The 16,750-nt window shown below is 41.4% G+C and overlaps 1 protein-coding gene across 1 annotated transcript in view; it reads right to left on the bottom strand.

Moving 5' to 3' along the window:
- The window catches only part of otog (otogelin), a 52,509-nt gene that overhangs the window by 13,805 nt on the left and 21,954 nt on the right, over nt 1-16,750 (bottom strand). The window contains exons 27-44 of the mRNA XM_088297016.1: nt 16,135-16,281; nt 11,976-12,095; nt 11,749-11,865; nt 11,024-11,180; nt 10,879-10,905; nt 10,291-10,461; nt 9,559-9,837; nt 8,120-8,237; nt 7,558-7,637; nt 4,848-7,324; nt 4,463-4,640; nt 4,174-4,325; nt 4,007-4,096; nt 3,702-3,894; nt 2,358-2,578; nt 2,021-2,159; nt 295-483; nt 13-222 (exon numbers count right to left, since the gene is read on the bottom strand). Coding sequence (XP_088153142.1) covers nt 13-222; nt 295-483; nt 2,021-2,159; nt 2,358-2,578; nt 3,702-3,894; nt 4,007-4,096; nt 4,174-4,325; nt 4,463-4,640; nt 4,848-7,324; nt 7,558-7,637; nt 8,120-8,237; nt 9,559-9,837; nt 10,291-10,461; nt 10,879-10,905; nt 11,024-11,180; nt 11,749-11,865; nt 11,976-12,095; nt 16,135-16,281 — 5,065 coding nt within the window. The remainder of the gene's footprint in view (nt 1-12; nt 223-294; nt 484-2,020; nt 2,160-2,357; nt 2,579-3,701; nt 3,895-4,006; nt 4,097-4,173; nt 4,326-4,462; nt 4,641-4,847; nt 7,325-7,557; nt 7,638-8,119; nt 8,238-9,558; nt 9,838-10,290; nt 10,462-10,878; nt 10,906-11,023; nt 11,181-11,748; nt 11,866-11,975; nt 12,096-16,134; nt 16,282-16,750) is intronic.

The following is a 16,750-nucleotide window of genomic DNA, read 5'->3' as shown; positions in this document are numbered from 1 at the left end:
CTGCGTCCTTACCACAAACTTTACGGGGGCAGCAACTGGTGTCATCTGCCAGGTTGACAACCACCTCCCCTGCTCGCTGGCACACAGGCGTCATTGTGGTGGAACAGTTGTACTCCACAGGGATGACTGTGTCCTTGTCGCAGCGATACATGCAACAAGAGTCCTTCGAGGCCTTCCACACCTCACCGTGTGCACGTGGAACCCCAGAATTGTCGGTGCAGGCTACACAAACATCACAATTGCTTCATTCAAATGCTTGCATGCCATTTTTTCCATACAGACTGATATTATTACCACACTTGCTGGCCGGTATACAGAGGGAAGTGTATGGCCGATGGAGTAGCGTTCCTTCAGGGCAGGCACAACCCTCGGTCAGGCCTGAGCAGTGGTCTGGGTCTAAGTCAAAATCCTGGTTGGGACATGACTGAGACGTGCAGGCGGGTAGACAGGCTCGATAGCGCAGAGTTTCAGGGCAAATGAAAGCTACAGGAAGAGAGATGAGAACTGTTACACAAAGTAAATGAACCGGACAGTCTATCTAGAAAAAAAAGAGAAATGTGTACCAGTAGCAAGTGAATTCCATAGCAAATGCACAAACTATCCTTATGCAGGGATTTAACAGGTTAAGGTAGACATACTTTTTGAGAAGTTTTTAAAGCCACTTTGATCTACTTTTTTGAAGACCCCTCATTCAGTAAATGCGACTACAACAAACAGGCAGCGTGGGTTCATAATTATATCACAATATTTTAAAGGAGAAGTCAACCAAAACATTTTATTTACAACAATATGTTCTATGCAATCCCGGCTCCGGCCATCCTGTGAGGAGTTTGCATGTTCTCCCCGTGCTTGCGTGGGTTTCTTCCGGGTACTCCGGTTTCCTCCCACATTCCAAAAACATGCATGGCAGGTTGATTGAACACTCTAAATTGCCCCTAGGTATGAGTGTGAGCGCGGATGGTTGCTCGTCTCTGTGTGTCCTGCGATTGGCTGGCAACCAGTTCAGGGTGTCCCCCGCCTACTGTCCGAAGATAGCTGGGATAGGCTCCAGCACCCCCCGCGACCCTCGTGAGGAGAAGCGGTACAGAAGATGGATGGATGGATGGATGTTCTATGCGGCCCCAGGAGTCTAAGCTTAATATTCTGATTAATAACGTGTTGGAGGAATATGAATTAAGCAGCAAAATATTTTATCTATCTTTGGGGATAGTGAATAATAATGGGTGAATTTTACTTCTTAACTCAAATTCAACAAACGCAGTATTAATGCTAGAATGCCATTATTTGGACTTGTTGGGGCGCATACAACGTATTATTGTAGATATCTAGTCGCCACATTTCCATCAGCCTGTCCCTGGGCAGCTGTGGCTACAGCTGTGCTTCTTAAATAGTGGGGCGGCCCCCCCTGGGAGGCACGGTGCAGTGCTGAGGGGACGCGTGTGACCCTGGTCAACATGTTTTTTTCCCGACGCACTACAATAAAGTGTAATTGCACATACACTCCAGTAGTTGGCAGTGCCCATTGGGCACAGCGAGTATTAACTCTACGGTGTAGGTTTTTTTTTTTTTTTTTTTTTTTTTTTAAACGAAAATGCTATTATTTATAGTTGTGGCGCAGAGTGGTTGGTGGGGTGTGGGCGCAAATTGTTTTCTTCTTACTAATTGAGAAGCGCTGGGCTACAGAAGGTAGTTTAGCATCACAAGAGTGTTTATCAGTGAGTGCATGAAAATTGTATCCATTGTGAAGCGTTTTTGAGCGTCTAGAAAAACGCTTTATTATTGCTATCTTCATGAGGATTATTATTATTTTTATCTTATATTATTTCATTTTACCACCCCATTCTGAAAGGTGAATTTTTTATTTAGATTTACTTTCTAAGACTATTATAATCAGTGAATATGTTTGTTATCTTTTTGCTGGCACAAAATCATTTGGAAATCCCAAATATGGTCAGAAAAACACAAAAAAAATTAAATAAAAAATGTGTGAAGGTGAATGTGTTTGGCGATTCAATCTTACGACAATAATCTGTTCTCCTCCACTCTATACAGACGTTGAATTTGTGGCAAGAGGCTACATAGGCAGCCAGTGCCACACACTGGTTGTTCACATACTCCACATCTTGGACCCAAACCTCACAAAAAGTACTTGGCGATACCTAGAAAAATAAATACATAATTTCATTCATCTTTGGTTGTGGACTTGCGGTTAATGACCAGACAAGAAGACAAAGGCAAGTCAAGTCTTTTTTACTCTCCACATAAAACTGATTGTTCATACACCAATAAGTTACTGTCCTTCAACAACCTCCAAAACCACAACAACGCTTGAAATGACTTGACAAGTGTAAACCTACAAAGGCGTGGCATGGGAAGAAGGCCGGTTTCTGCAGCATGACCAGACACCGGGAGCAGTCACTGGTGGAGCAATTGAACTCTCTGCGCCGACTGTGACTGACATAGCTGATGGTGTTGGGAACCTGCCAGCTGTCGATGAAGAGCGAGGGATCCTCGCTCCTCTCCACAGTGGTGCCATTAGCCAGAGTCAGGTCATTACTTGGGTCCCCATCACAGAAACCTAAAAGGGAAGGAGCGGAATAAATAGAGTGCATGTGTCAATGCAGCAACTACATTTTGACATATTATATAATCCGTGTTTCACTGCCAAAGTTATGCATTTTAATGACTGGTAATGACGAGTTGTGATAATTACAAATAAATAATAAATTACCTTGTTGAGAGCGACGCTGGGGTATAATTAGTAGTTTGCAGTGTTGCGGTTAATATAATTTCCAATATTTATATGAAAAATAAATCTTATTGATACAAATATTGATCAAAGTAAGCGATCCCCCAACATAGAGTCAAAACATTTTATATTAAAGCCCCACACTATCTAGTTGGATATTCTGATTATACGTTACCTTAAGCAGTTAACGTGTCTCAGAAAATGTTGCATTTTCTTTTTAAAGTGTTTAAATAATTGTTAAATAATTAATGTCGGATTTGCAAAAAAAAAGTTATTTAAAAGTAATTTACACTTGATTAACGCATTAGTCTTCAAAGGCAGTAATATTGCAAAGAAACGTGTTACTTTCACGTGCAAGTAACAAGTAATATTTAATATTACATTTTGGAAGTAACTTGCCCAACACTGGTTGTTTGTTTCTTCAGGACACAGGGTAATGGTCAATTACGAATCTGATCAGACACTGGAGTCATTTACCCCTACGATATTTAAACTTTTAATAGTTAAATATGCCCATTTCACAGTGAGTTGAGTTGTTAATTTGCACTGATATATCAGCCTAATTATAATTCCTTAACACTTAAAAGGGGAAAGTGTTAGTTTTTATAAATGACACAAAAACAGCTGTATCTTGGATTTTAGTGTCATCCTATTTCTCTCTTTACTTTCATAATTCAGAGCTCAAAATTTAGAGGAAAAAAAAAAGGACGTTTCAACATTAAAACATTCTTTCATCTTTTAACAACTTTTGTTCCCAGGGAAGAAATGAGATTCATCACTTTTTTGTTTGTCTTTGATTGTGATAACAATCGATAAAGAAAAAAACCAAAATTTTATTGGAATTCCTAGCTTTCAACTTTAAGTTCAGCATTGTATGGACTATATGCGTTGATGCAAAATGGAATACCATGTTGGATAGACTGCAGAGTTGACTATTCAAGACAGTTCATACCACAAAGGCCCATAGTGGGCAGCTTCTTGCCGGGGCTGGCACCGTCACTGTCGATCACCATCATTCCAGTGCTGTGATACCACTGCAGCTTGAGACCAATCGGGCTTCGGATCAGGTACATGTTGCCCGTATCGTAGACCTCAAAGCCAAACTTTTTAAAACGAGGCCTGGCATACCGTGAGTTGACATAGAGCTGCGGGAAAAGTTTGCAATTTACTTGTGTTAATGAGTGAATTCACACTGGAGCTTTACTGCCCTCGTGTGTGAGTCACTGCATACAAAGCAAAGAGCATGTTTTGACCTACCCTCCTCTGCAGCCTGTCGATGATGATTTGGTTGGAATTGTGGGTGATGTTGAGTGACACCAGACACAGGTTCGTAAAATTCCACTGAAGCTTTTAAAAGCATGTTCACGTTTTAAAAAGTGATTTATATGAAACTGTAAAACAGTAAACGTTTGACAGTGGCTTACTGTTGAATCGGATCCAGCAGGACACTCCTGTACCAGAACACTGACTGTCTCATTGGGTAACTGAGTCACAATAAACCAGGCTGCTTTGTAGATGGCAACACTGTTTCCATCAAAAGTGATCACATTCAAGTCTGGAAACACAGAGCAGCGACCTGGAATAGAAACAATGAAATAGTGACATAATGTTCGCTTTGAGCTGTAAATTTGAATCTAAAATTAAGTTACAATGACCTAATGCTTACTTAACACTGGATTAAATATAAATTAATCATTTTAGTGTTTCTCTTACATGGACAGTCCCACTGGGGGCAACATTTGTCACCATTGATCAATACAGCAAAGCCAAGCAGACCACAGTTCATCGGCTCAGAGGAGAAGGCGCAGCTTTGGGACTTATTGAACAAGACGAGCTGGTTGTTGACACAGATGAACTTGGTGCACTCATCAACTATTTCTGCATATGGAAGCTGATTTAAAATCATAAAAAGAGTAGAAACATTAAAAGCTTGAGCAGTTTTTGCAACCGCTGAATAAATAATGTAGTGCTTTTGTTTTTAAAATATTCGCTTTCTTTTCAATGGTTGTTTTGGGCAATTAGATCTGTTATAATGATGTAGTACCATAAAATTATAGTGAAATGGTCAAAAAATGTGGATGATGTAAATTGAACCCACCGTGCACATCCTTGTTAATGATACAGCCATGGATGTTGTGCTATCTGATGTAGGCTTGGTTTTATCCACTGACACAAAAGGTGTCGTTACACCAGAACTGGTATGATTCATTGTATCCAGCACAGTTGTTTGGATCGTTCTGGTTTCAGGGATAGAAGTTATACCAGGAGTAAGAATGGCAGGTTTCTGAGTTTGGATGGTTATATCTCTTGGTGGAGATGTCACTGACTGGGAAGAGACTGATGCCGCCTCAGATTCTATGGTTGTCAGGCCGACGATTGGCATGGTTGGCTCAGGCATGGGTAGTGGGGCCACTGAGGTGGGCAGTGTGGTTGTGGCTGCGGGAGTTGTTGCTGTTGGTGTGGTCACTGTGGTCAATGCTTCTTCTGATGTGGGTGTGGTTGGAGATGGAACTTCAAATGCAGTTGTTTTGCCGGGAAGTGGTGTGACACTTGGTGAGCTGGTTGCTGCCAGCGGTCTTGTTTCCGTAGTTACCCTGGCTGTGACTGGACTCTCGATCGTTGTGATTTTAGGTCTAACTGTTTTTGTCACTGGAACTCTCTGTGTCTGCCTGATAGAGGTCTTGTCTGTGACTGCAGTTGTAGTTGTTGCAGCAGATGTAGATTTTACAGTTGACACACGTTGTGCGGTGACTATATCAGGGAAAGTTGTTTTTCTTGATGTTGAAGAAATTGCATCAGGTAGAGAGACAGATACGATTGGCGTGGTTGTGTCTCTTGTAAATTCCACTCCGCCTATTGAGTGTGTTGTCACTGTGAGTGGTTGTACTGTATCAGGTCTGAGGGTGGTGGTTACAGTGGCAGGTCGTGTAGTTCCTGTGGTGAGAGAAGTATCAGGAACAGGTTTAGGGGGACGCACTGCTGTAACTTGTGTCTTGGTCGTAAATTCAGAAGTAGACATCCTGTGAGATGTAGTCTTAGCAGTTGTGGTTGTGCCTGTAGCCAGTGTAGCAGAAGTGATGACTGGCATTGATTCTGGTAGTCGAGGTATGTCAGTTGTCTTAGTCAAACTGATCATATGTGGAACAGTTTGAGATGTGAGGTGTGGTGTTGGCTTTGTTGTACGACTGTACAACGGGCTGGAAGAGGTGAAGAGATGGGGAGGACGCCATGGTGGTGAGGACTCTGTGGTGGAGCTTGGTGGTAGTGGAGGAAGAACAGTTTCCTTGGGAACAGTTGCTTTTGATGATAAAATTGGACTTGTGGCCACGGTGGTGGCTACAGTTATCTTTGGAGGTCTTGTAGTAGTAGACTGAGTGGAAATAGACCCAGAAATTGTAGCTGTAAGCTTAGGGGATGGTTGAGCAGTCACTGAGAGGGTGGCAGTAGTTATTTTGGATACAGTAGATTCAAGTATGGTTGTTGTCTTTGATGTTGCTTGCCGCTCTGAAGCAGCCGAGGTAGGACCAGGCACAGGAGAAGTCAGAGCGACGCGGACTGGCAATGATGTTGGTATCTCAGGAGCAACTGGGGTGGTTAAAAGTACCTCATCAGTGGTAAGCTTAGAAACGGGAGGAGCCATCGTCTTTGGACCACTGAACTGTGTTGTTGTTCTGGTTTTAAAGGGTTCAACAGGAGTGACTGAGTCTGTGGTTATTGCTGAAGTGGCTGTTGCTCTGGACAAGGTTGTTGTTTTGACAGGCAATGGGGTAAACAGTGAGGAAGTGGTTGAGGCTGTGCTTAGTAAACCAGGGGAAATAGGTGCAACTGGGGACTTTGGGGGAGTTCTCCCCAGAGTCAAAGACTTTGTGCTCCTAGATTCTGTGTATGTAGTGGCAGTAGATCTGGGTATGGTGGTCCGTTCAGTCACTATTGAACTCTCTGAAGCTGACGGAGTATGAGAAGTGGTTCCAAATGGGAATACCACAAATGAATCTGTCGTCTTTGTGGACTCCTCGGCAGCGAGCGTAGAAATGGATGTTGGCCCTTCAGCAGAACTTGTAGTTGCTGCTGTGGTAGGTGGGGATTTTGGGGTTAAGCGAGGCCGGAGGGAGTCAGTGGGCCTGGTGGAGGATGTTAGCCAGAATAAAGAGGTGATTGTAAAGGGAGTACTGCTCAACCTGATGGTGCTGGATCCGAAGGGGCTAATGGTGGCGCCGTCAGCACTGGTGTGGGCTTTGGTCACTTTTAGAGTTGACAGAGATACATCCACCTCAGGACTTATAGTGGGGAGCAGCGGTGAAAGAGGGGCTGGTGTTTTGGAAGGTTCAGGAAGTGCAGCAGGTGAGGGGATTCTTGGTCTAGTTGACTCATCAGAAATAGGTGGTGTTGTAGAAGCGGATGTTGCGCTCACAGCAGAAACGGTGCTGGTGAATTTGGTGATAGGAGTAAGCGGAGGAGGCGCAGTTGGGACAATGGTTGTCTTGAGTGAAGCAGTCGCTGTGGTGGAGGATATCGTCCCAGAGCTTGGCATGGAACTGATTGGAATAATGGGCAAAATAACTGGGGCTTTAATACCTAAACCCAAAAACCATGAAACAGCATGTAAGAGAACAGAGACTGATATACTGTTGTCACACTAAGATATATTAGAGATAGTTCCCGTTGATTTCAGAGTGCTGTTTATAAATTACATGGTGAAAATGTACTGTAAGACTACTTAATTTAGCAATGGCTTCAACTACCGAAAAATAACAAATATTTGTACCGAAGAAACACACCAGTGACATCAACTACTAGTTTCTACTCACAGTCTTCAACGTAGACACAACGACGAGTAACTTCATCCAATACCATTTGTGGGGGGCAGACAGGAAAGCAGCCCTCCACTCTGTAAAGATTAATACAGCAAAACATTATCTTCCGGAAAAACAGTCCAAAATTAATTCTCTATGGCGGCATTTTCTACAATAATTGTGATGATGATGGACTAAGTGAGCTCAGTCCCGGCATGAGGAATCAACATGGTGCACAATGATCATGCTGTAATGCATGGAATGTGTTCAGAAAATTCTTCGTACATCCATCCATTTTCTTTTCCACATATTGTATCTTCCTCGGGGTGAGCCGCTAATCGATGATATACAAACACATTTACACCTATTGACAATTTCAAGTTTCAATGAAACATGAATGTTTTTCAAATGTGGGGACAGTACCTGGAGAAAACCCACACATGCACGAAAAGACAACAATGAACATTAGAAGTGTAGAGCAGACATGCTGAAAATTCAACCCACAAGCAGTCTTAAGTAACGAAAATATTCTTCTTGACAATGACTGTTACTGTGAACAAAAAAATTCAAATCTCACTGTGGGATGGCCACGCAGGTTTCTGCTGATGGGTCGCTGCAGGTTTTGAAACAGGGGCTGCTGCAGGAGTCGTATCTCCACTGGCACTGTGGATGAGGCAGGGCATCTGGGCCAGAGCCTCATGAAAATTACAAAACATTTACGGAAAGTTTGAGCATGTTAACTCAGGCATAAACCTGACTGGGCACACAAACAGATGTAGAATCTGATCTCCTAAAATTGAATGACCGCTCAGTTCCCTTTGTGCTTTGTGGCAGGAATTATTAGCGTGAAAGATTTATTTCCTCTTGGTAAACTAACGCTTCCAATTTGATCACTTCAAACTCAATGTTGCACTCTCGAATGTTCCATAGTGAAAACCATGGGTGTTAGCTGACGCGTAAACCTGTCTTTTAAATACGGGATAAGATTTGTCAGGATGTTTCATAGGCAAAACCATCTCCACACGAACAACATGCAATTCCCTAATGAAGTGGCTCTATGGATGCAATGGACTCAGGCATCCTAGGAAAATTCGTTGATTGCCTAAAGTGTTGAATGTTAAATGTTTAGGGTTAGTTACACCTGCTGCTAACGGCACGTGCAATCTGTTAGAGTGAACAAGCAACTTAGGAAATGTGATTTGAGCGCTTAATGAAAGATCCTCATGTTAGCAAAATCACAATAAACACACAAACCAACAACCGACGCAATCAGTTTGAGTGACATTTGAAATTCCAGGCCCTTGCACTAATTTCACTAACCAGGATCACCTATTTTCCAAAACATTCCTAAAACCACTGTAAACTGGGGACTAGGCAATGGGCAATGTCTGATTTTACTATCTCATCTGACAAGTTCAGGAACAGAATTCCGGTAGTTTAAAGACAACCTTTGGTAACAGAAACACAAAATATCTCAGAAAATCACAATGCTAATATCTAAATGGATATGGAATCTAAAACAAAAATCTTGAAAAATATAGACGTATCAAATCGACAAGCATAACTAACGTAAAAAACAGCTGTAATGCTGTCTCATTTCTTTATGCATTAAAACTCAAGACTTGGTCCTTTACAAGGAGACAAATGCTGCTCTGGTTTTAGCTGCAATAACAATATAGCCACAAGTGTTGACTTTTGACCCCAAAGAGGAGGAGCACTGACACCATTTGAACTCTGTGTCAAGACCTCACGGACAGCTGAGAGAAGCCTGAAAAAGCCTGTAAGGGAAATAATATATCATGCAGCCTATCGTACAACAACTGCGGAAACAGCTTGACCTTCATTTCTGTCATCTTATACATAACATGACAGATAGGCCTGCTAGGTTTACGAAAAGAAATGTAAATTTTGAATGGCACTTCCGTTACGTCATACTTTCATTGCCTCACATTGTTCCGTCAGTTCCGGTGTTATTCAACTTAATTTGAAGTACTGCAGCGAGTCAGTGTGTAATACCTGTGAGTTTGAAAAGAGTGGCCTTGCGGAAGCTGTCAGTGTGACGATACTTGAGCAGGTGGAGGCGAGGGAGGGTGGCATGTAAGAAGAATCCAGGCTTAGCGTGGGACTCCAGGGAGTCATACCCTGAGACCCAGGTGTCCCGGTGGAGCACAAAGGTGGCTCGATCCCAAAAAGCCTCATTTTGCTCCCACTTGACCAGCTTCACCTGGCCACTGGGGCTTACATACAAAAAGTAGTTTGGTCTGTGTGCTGCTTCAAAGGATATCCGTGATGTGTCTGGCGGAAGACAAAAATAGAAAAATGTCACAGCATCAGTTTCTGGAGCCTTTTGTGAAAGCAAAACAGAATATTGCCTGACGTAGTCTCCCGCTATATACTGTACATTTTTCTATTTTTTCTTTGCTTCAAGTGCAAAGGTTTTCACCTAGAGATCATTCATCCATTAACTAGAAATCTTTTCAGCAATTCACAATCACATTTCGAATCACCGTTGAACATTAATGTCTTTGGACTGTGGGAGCAAGCAGGTGAGATCACAATCAAAGCACAGCGCGAATGGGCTAAATCCACAAAGAAACGATCACACAACAGGTCGCAAAGGCCAAAACATGCTTGTAGGAAAAATTGAGAAATGATCCCAAGAGTAAGTTCTTGCAAAGAACTGTGGATCCTGACTATTAATGACCAGTCGTAAAATAGAACCCTGTAGAGCCAATAAGAAAAACCCACCATGTGGTCGGGCTCTGCTCAGGCCTGGTGTCATCATAAAGTGTGAAAAGATGCTGGTGGTGTCACTGAGGTTTCCTCGCGTCACAAACACTGAGCCGCTGGACCTGCTGGCCACAAGCACCGAAGTTCGCTCTCTGAAGGGGAGCAACCTAAAAGGGCCTTTACCAAGGACTGCACATATGATGAAGCTGTGTTATTATATATTGTTGAAAAGAAATTTGCTTCATTTTGTAATTAACCATTTTGAAGAGATAAAAAGAGATTAAATCATCTTTCTCTTATTGGACACACAAATGTCAATTAATCAATCAATTAATCAATCAATCAATTAATCATTAAATAAGCATGGACTACGGTACCAGTCTAAAATTTGGAAAAACCTTGGACATCATAAAGTTGACTACGAAAATACGATGTGAATCTGTTCTATGGACAAAGGGTGCCGACTTGGAAGAATAAAAATTAGAAAACATTATTTCTACAGAATGTTGATGAGTTAAGTACTAATATACTGCTTGGGAAATTTTAAAATAATGAAAAAACTGGCACCGTATATTAGTAGCAATATCAACAAAGAGGCTGTTCTACCTTTGTTGTAGAATTCACAATCGTGTGCTGCAGAGAGTAGAGATACAGTCGTAAATATAAGACAAAAAAAACATTTGAATACATCTAATTTCTACCTTCTTCTTGATAAATATTTGTAACATTAATATATTAGATTTCAACTTACGGCACAGAGAGGGGGAGCGCCAATCGACAGGAATACCCTGGTGACAGCAACGATGGGCATACGCAGCCACACTCGTGCAAAAACATTCACAGTCCGCTCCCAGATTGCAGCCACATGTGTCTGCCAGGCAGTTTGAGTAGAACCAGGTGACATCCACCTGAGTACAAAGGAAACACATCAAGTAGTCTCATCAAAGGAGGTGCTTAAAAAAACAACAAACTATTTATTCCCCAATGATGGTCCATAGCCTTACGTATGAATTACAGTGTGAATGGGTGCTTAGATGAAATGGGCCCGGTGACTGACTGGAGACCAAGCCGGGGTATATGATTCAACCCCTCATGTTTGCAATTGAGAATCCGCCAATATTCACAGATTTTTTTTTTTGAGGGGTGCACACTGTTGTTCACAAAAAACTCAAATGTTTACTATTTGTGAGATTATTACTTTGGTGCCATCTTGTGGCAAGTTGGTGCCAAAGAACTATGTTGAAGTGAATTGAGGAGCTTCAATTAGACAAAGGTAGTCCTTTGCCCCATCTTGTGGCATTTTGGTAAAAGCCCCCCTGTTGAAGTGATTTGATGAGTTTCATTTAGACGAGTAGTGTTTTGTCATCTATAGGCAATTACAAACTTGTTTGGGCCGTCAGCTATTCCCGGACGTTTATAACAGCAAGGTTCAATGTAATGGAATACAATGCAAGTTCATGTTGCACCACTACGTACCACTGGGTGGCAGGCCTGGAAGACCTCAGTGAGCAGGACAGCACACTGCTGCTTGGCAAATGGCTCTCTGAGTGGAGTCAGAGTGCATGGGTGTCTCATATCTGGACCATTCAAACACTGAACACAAATTAGTTAAAACTGATGAGCACGATAGTGAGAAATGTCGTCTCAAACTGTCCTCATAAGGTAGTCTAATGCACCACAATGACAATATGACTGTGACTCACCTCAGCTGCGGTCCAACTATTTCCAAACTCTTGTGGAGTTGTTGTGTCGATGTTGTCGGGTGTGCGCATCTCGTTCACTGTCTTCATGTCAAAGTTTCCACACAGACCACTCAGCTTGCCCTAAACACATCATCAACACTGACAAGAATTAACATTTGTTTGGACTGCAGAGCTTTTTCGTCATTGTCTAAATAAGGAGTGCCAAAACTATGGACCGTGGAGTATTCGGGGTATATTCTAAAAATGACATTTAACACAGCTGGTCAAATTTAAAAAATGTGAGGTAAGCAGAGTGAAAAGGGAGGGTTTTTAAAATGTAGAGCTTTTGTTAATATGCAACAAGAAATTGTTTACCACTAAAATAACACATTTACTCTTCAAAGTACTGCAGTGAATAAAGACAATTCGATTTTGGAGGAATAATAGTTTCTTTCACTTTCTGCTTTGTGCTAAAGTCCGATTTATGAGGATATCGCTTTAATGATCTTCAAGTAACTGCATTAGTTTACTAAAGGCTGGTCTCGTTTTGATTCTGGATATGGAGACGGGATATCCTACGTGTAGGCGTGGCTCTCGTCTGGTGGAAATAAGGTCTGTTGGCCACACCATTCAATTTGTAATAAACAAATATCACATTTAATCAGAAAATATAAACAATATAAAATCGTGTTTAATAAATGAAAGTCAAAGAAAATTAAAGTATCCCTTGCATCTTTTAATTTTTCTATATGTGGCCCTCAATCAAAAAACCTTGGACACTCCTCAATAACTGCATGAATTTTATGCCCAGTTCACTGTGTTGACTGAAGTTAGTATTTTTTTTAACAAGCCTCCAAAGAAGATTCTTTTTTTACCTCATATTAAATTCAAATTGATTTCTGGCACGAACAAGTATGTTAACATTATGCTGGTCCAACAAGATATTAGGCCACTAAAGTACTATAAGTAAACTGGAGTGAAATGGCAAAGACAGATTCTTTCTTGTCATACTCCCAGCCAAGATTTTAAGCTGTTATTTTCAACTATTAAAACAAAACAAAAAAACCTACATATTGTTGCTTCTAGTGCAACAAACAAAGCAATTGCAAACATTAGCATCACTCATGAAATAATCATGGTGCGATAGTTTACTAATATACAAAGAAGCGCTTGATCTAGCCAAAACTAATTATTATTCTAGATTAATTGTCTTACATAAAAACAACCCTAAATATTTACTTGATACCGTAGCAATGCAAACGCAACAGCAACCAACCTCGGATAGCTCTTCCTATTCAGCTCACGATTTTATGCAATTCTTTACTCAGAAGATTGAGTGTATTCGTGATGAGATTAAAGACACTGTTCTTAAAATTCCGTCGAATTCCGCGATAAATGGTGTTAATAGGGACATTAGGGCTGATAGCTGTCCGATAACCTTATGTCAATTTAAAAAAATATCTCTTGAAAGCCAAACAAAATAGGTCAGTGCGGCAAAACCGACAACTTGTGTGCTCGATCCGCTTCCTGGCAAACTAATTAAAGAACTGTTTACGACCCTAGGACCGTCTGTTTTAAATATAATTAATCTATCGCTTACCACGGGTATAGTACCAGCAGCTTTTGAGGACCGCCGTTATCCAACCGTTACTTAAGCAACCAAACCTTGACCCAGAGAGTCTCAACAACTATAGGCCGGTTTCAAATCTTCCGTTTATTGCAAAAATTCTTGAAAAAGTCGGAGCGCAACAACTTAATGAATATATGACTGCTAATAATCAATTTGAACCTTTCCAATCGGGTTTTAGAGCCGACCACTCTACTGAGACGGCCCTTGCTAAAGTTACTAATGATCTTCTCATAGCTATGGACGCCGACACCTCATCAATATTACTCTTACTCGATCTTAGTGCCGCTTTTGATACCGTTGATCATAACATATTATTAAAACGCCTTGAAACGTGTGTTGGCATTTCAGGTTCAGCGCTTTCTTGGTTTAATTTGTATCTGTCGGAGAGGACGCACCGTGTAATTCATGGCAATACGACTTCGGATCTTTGTAAGATCACATGTGGAGTTCCGCAGGGATCGGTACTTGGACCTCTATTGTTTAGCATCTACATGCTACCGCTTGGTGATATTATACGGAAATATAACATTAGTTTTCACTGTTATGCTGATGATACGCAGTTATACATGCCGTTGGATATAACGAATCCGCGCGACTGCTATAAATTAGAGGCATGCCTTGCCGAAATTAAACAATGGATGTCTTTCAATTTTTTGCGTCTTAACTCAGATAAAACCGAGATGCTCATCATTGGACCGGCGCGTCATCGGTACCTTTTCAAAGACACCACTCTGAGTATCGATAAATGTAATATTACCCAAAAGGATTCAACAAGAAATCTCGGTGTTATATTTGACGCAACTATGTCATTTCAAATGCACATAAAAAATATTACTCGAACTGCGTTTTTTCATCTGCGTAACATTGCTAAAATTCGCCCAATTCTATCAACGTGTGACGCGGAAATCTTAATCCAGGCGTTTGTTACGTCTCGCCTCGACTATTGTAACGCTTTGCTCTCGGGTCTCCCCATGTCGAGTATTAAAAGTCTGCAGTTAGTTCAAAATGCAGCAGCTAGACTCTTAACTAAGACAAGAAAGTTTGATCATATTACCCCGATATTAGCCAATTTGCATTGGCTTCCGGTCCACTTGAGATGTGATTTTAAAGTTCTGCTACTTACTTTTAAAATATTGCACGGCTTAGCACCTTCCTATCTCGTTGACCTCGTGGTACCATATGTTCCGTCCCGAAACCTTCGCTCACAAAATGCTGGTCTTTTAGTGATCCCGTGAGCCAAAAAGAAGTCCGCAGGTTCTAGAGCGTTCTCTATTCGGGCACCAATGCTTTGGAATGCACTTCCCTCAGATATTAGAGGCGCCACCTCAGTAGAAATGTTCAAAACACTATTAAAGACGCATTTATACTCTTGTGCATTTAGCTGAAATATTTGTTGGCCTGTTTACTGCCGCTTTTTTTTCTTTTGTTTTCTTTTCTGCCCCCTTTTCCCCCGGCTGGGGGATTAGGTGACGGTGACCCACTAGGAAGTTTAAGGCATTGACCAACTGGGCATGCACCTGTTCCAGTGATGTCGTCTTCCTGCAGCGCAACATTTGATCAATTTATTTATATACTTTAGCATCTAATTTAATTATTTGTTGGCCTGTTTACTGCCGCTTCTTCTCTTTTCTGCCCCCTCTTCCCCTGCTTGGGAATTAGGTGTTGGGCACATGCTTTGAAGATTGCGGCACTGACGAACCGGGGAGGGACCTGCTCTGCCGAAGTCGTCTTCATGCAGCGCCTCTTCTGATTTCCTTATATTTCAGCACTTTGTTGAACTACTTGTTGGCCTGTTTACTATTTCTGTTCTTTCTTTTCTGTTCCCAATTCTCCGAATTGGGAAATTGGTTGATGGTGATTCACTTGGAAGTGGCTGTTCTGAATTTACACCAACTGACCGGTACAAGATCGAAGGCTCATCCGCGGATATGCTGCCATGGATATTACGGCCCTGGATGAGGACCCACTCCACTGAAGTCATCTTCCTGCAGCACTTCATTCAATTGACTCTCACATTATCTCATCTATTATTGCATAGCATCATTGTATGTGTCAAATGTTGCCCAGTTGGCATCCATTGCAGCCTGGTCATCCTGAAAGGGGGATTCCCCCATCTGTGGTCCCTTCTCAAGGTTTCTCACTTTTCCCCTAATGAGTTTTTTTGAGTTTTTCCTTGCCCTCCTGGGGGTTAAGATCGGGGATGTCGATTGTGGTTATGTAAAGCCCTTTGAGACTGTCTGTGATTAAGGGCTATACAAATAAAATTGACTTGACTTGACTTGACTTGGTTAATTGCACACTGTGATCTAAAAATTGGCATACGGAAAAGTAGCAGCATGACATCCACCAGATGCGAATCAAAAAGTAATTATATCCAAATGCCATAAATAAACTCATGAAACTCATGAAAATAGACATTTATATCGACAATATGATGCCAAATCCAACACTAGTCAAACACATTTTCTGCATTGAAACCTTGATTCACCCCTTTTTCCCTTGAAAGCGCAAACCGACTAATAAGTGTTCTGCTGTGGAGTGTGCACTTACCTGCCAATGAGGTCCAACCTGGATGTGGATGGTGGTTTTACGGTCCCATAGGATTGTGACGTCCTCCTCTGGGAAATGAATCACAGTGAAGTAGCCGGCAGGCCAGATGACCATCTTCTGTTTCCTTCCTATAACACTGGATGGGTTCTATAATACATATAGAAAAACACTTGAAAAATGAGGAATTTGGGGTGTTGCTGGAGAGTGGCTAAGGTATAGGCTGCAATATGTCAAAATAGGACAGTCGACATTAAAAAAAAAACAAAAAAGAAAGAAAAAATAAAACATCTATTTTTCGTGGATTCCCCAGGGGTCCATGCTGGTGCCACATTTTAATTGGCATTTCAATTCCATCTTTATGTCTCCCAATCACTAAAATTTATTCTTTTTGAAGATGATATTAATATTTTCTATAGTAGTGATAAATACAATAAGCTCATAACTACTACAATTCCAGCCAATACAATGAAATAAGACTACTGAGTAAGATTTCACTTTTCATGTGAAAAATGCAGGATGGTCTTTTGATGGCACAAAATAAACTTTGGAGAACGAGGTTGTGTGAAAATTACATTGTTCTACTTTTATTACAATGAGAAGTGCTGGGTTTATTAAC

This window comes from Idiotropiscis lumnitzeri, chromosome 5 (assembly GCF_059441095.1).
Source record: "Idiotropiscis lumnitzeri isolate Australia: NSW breed Sydney's pygmy pipehorse chromosome 5, RoL_Ilum_1.0, whole genome shotgun sequence".
Lineage (NCBI taxonomy): Eukaryota > Metazoa > Chordata > Actinopteri > Syngnathiformes > Syngnathidae > Idiotropiscis > Idiotropiscis lumnitzeri.
Note: the sequence above shows the minus strand (reverse complement) of the source record. Positions and strands in the feature narration are given on the sequence as shown.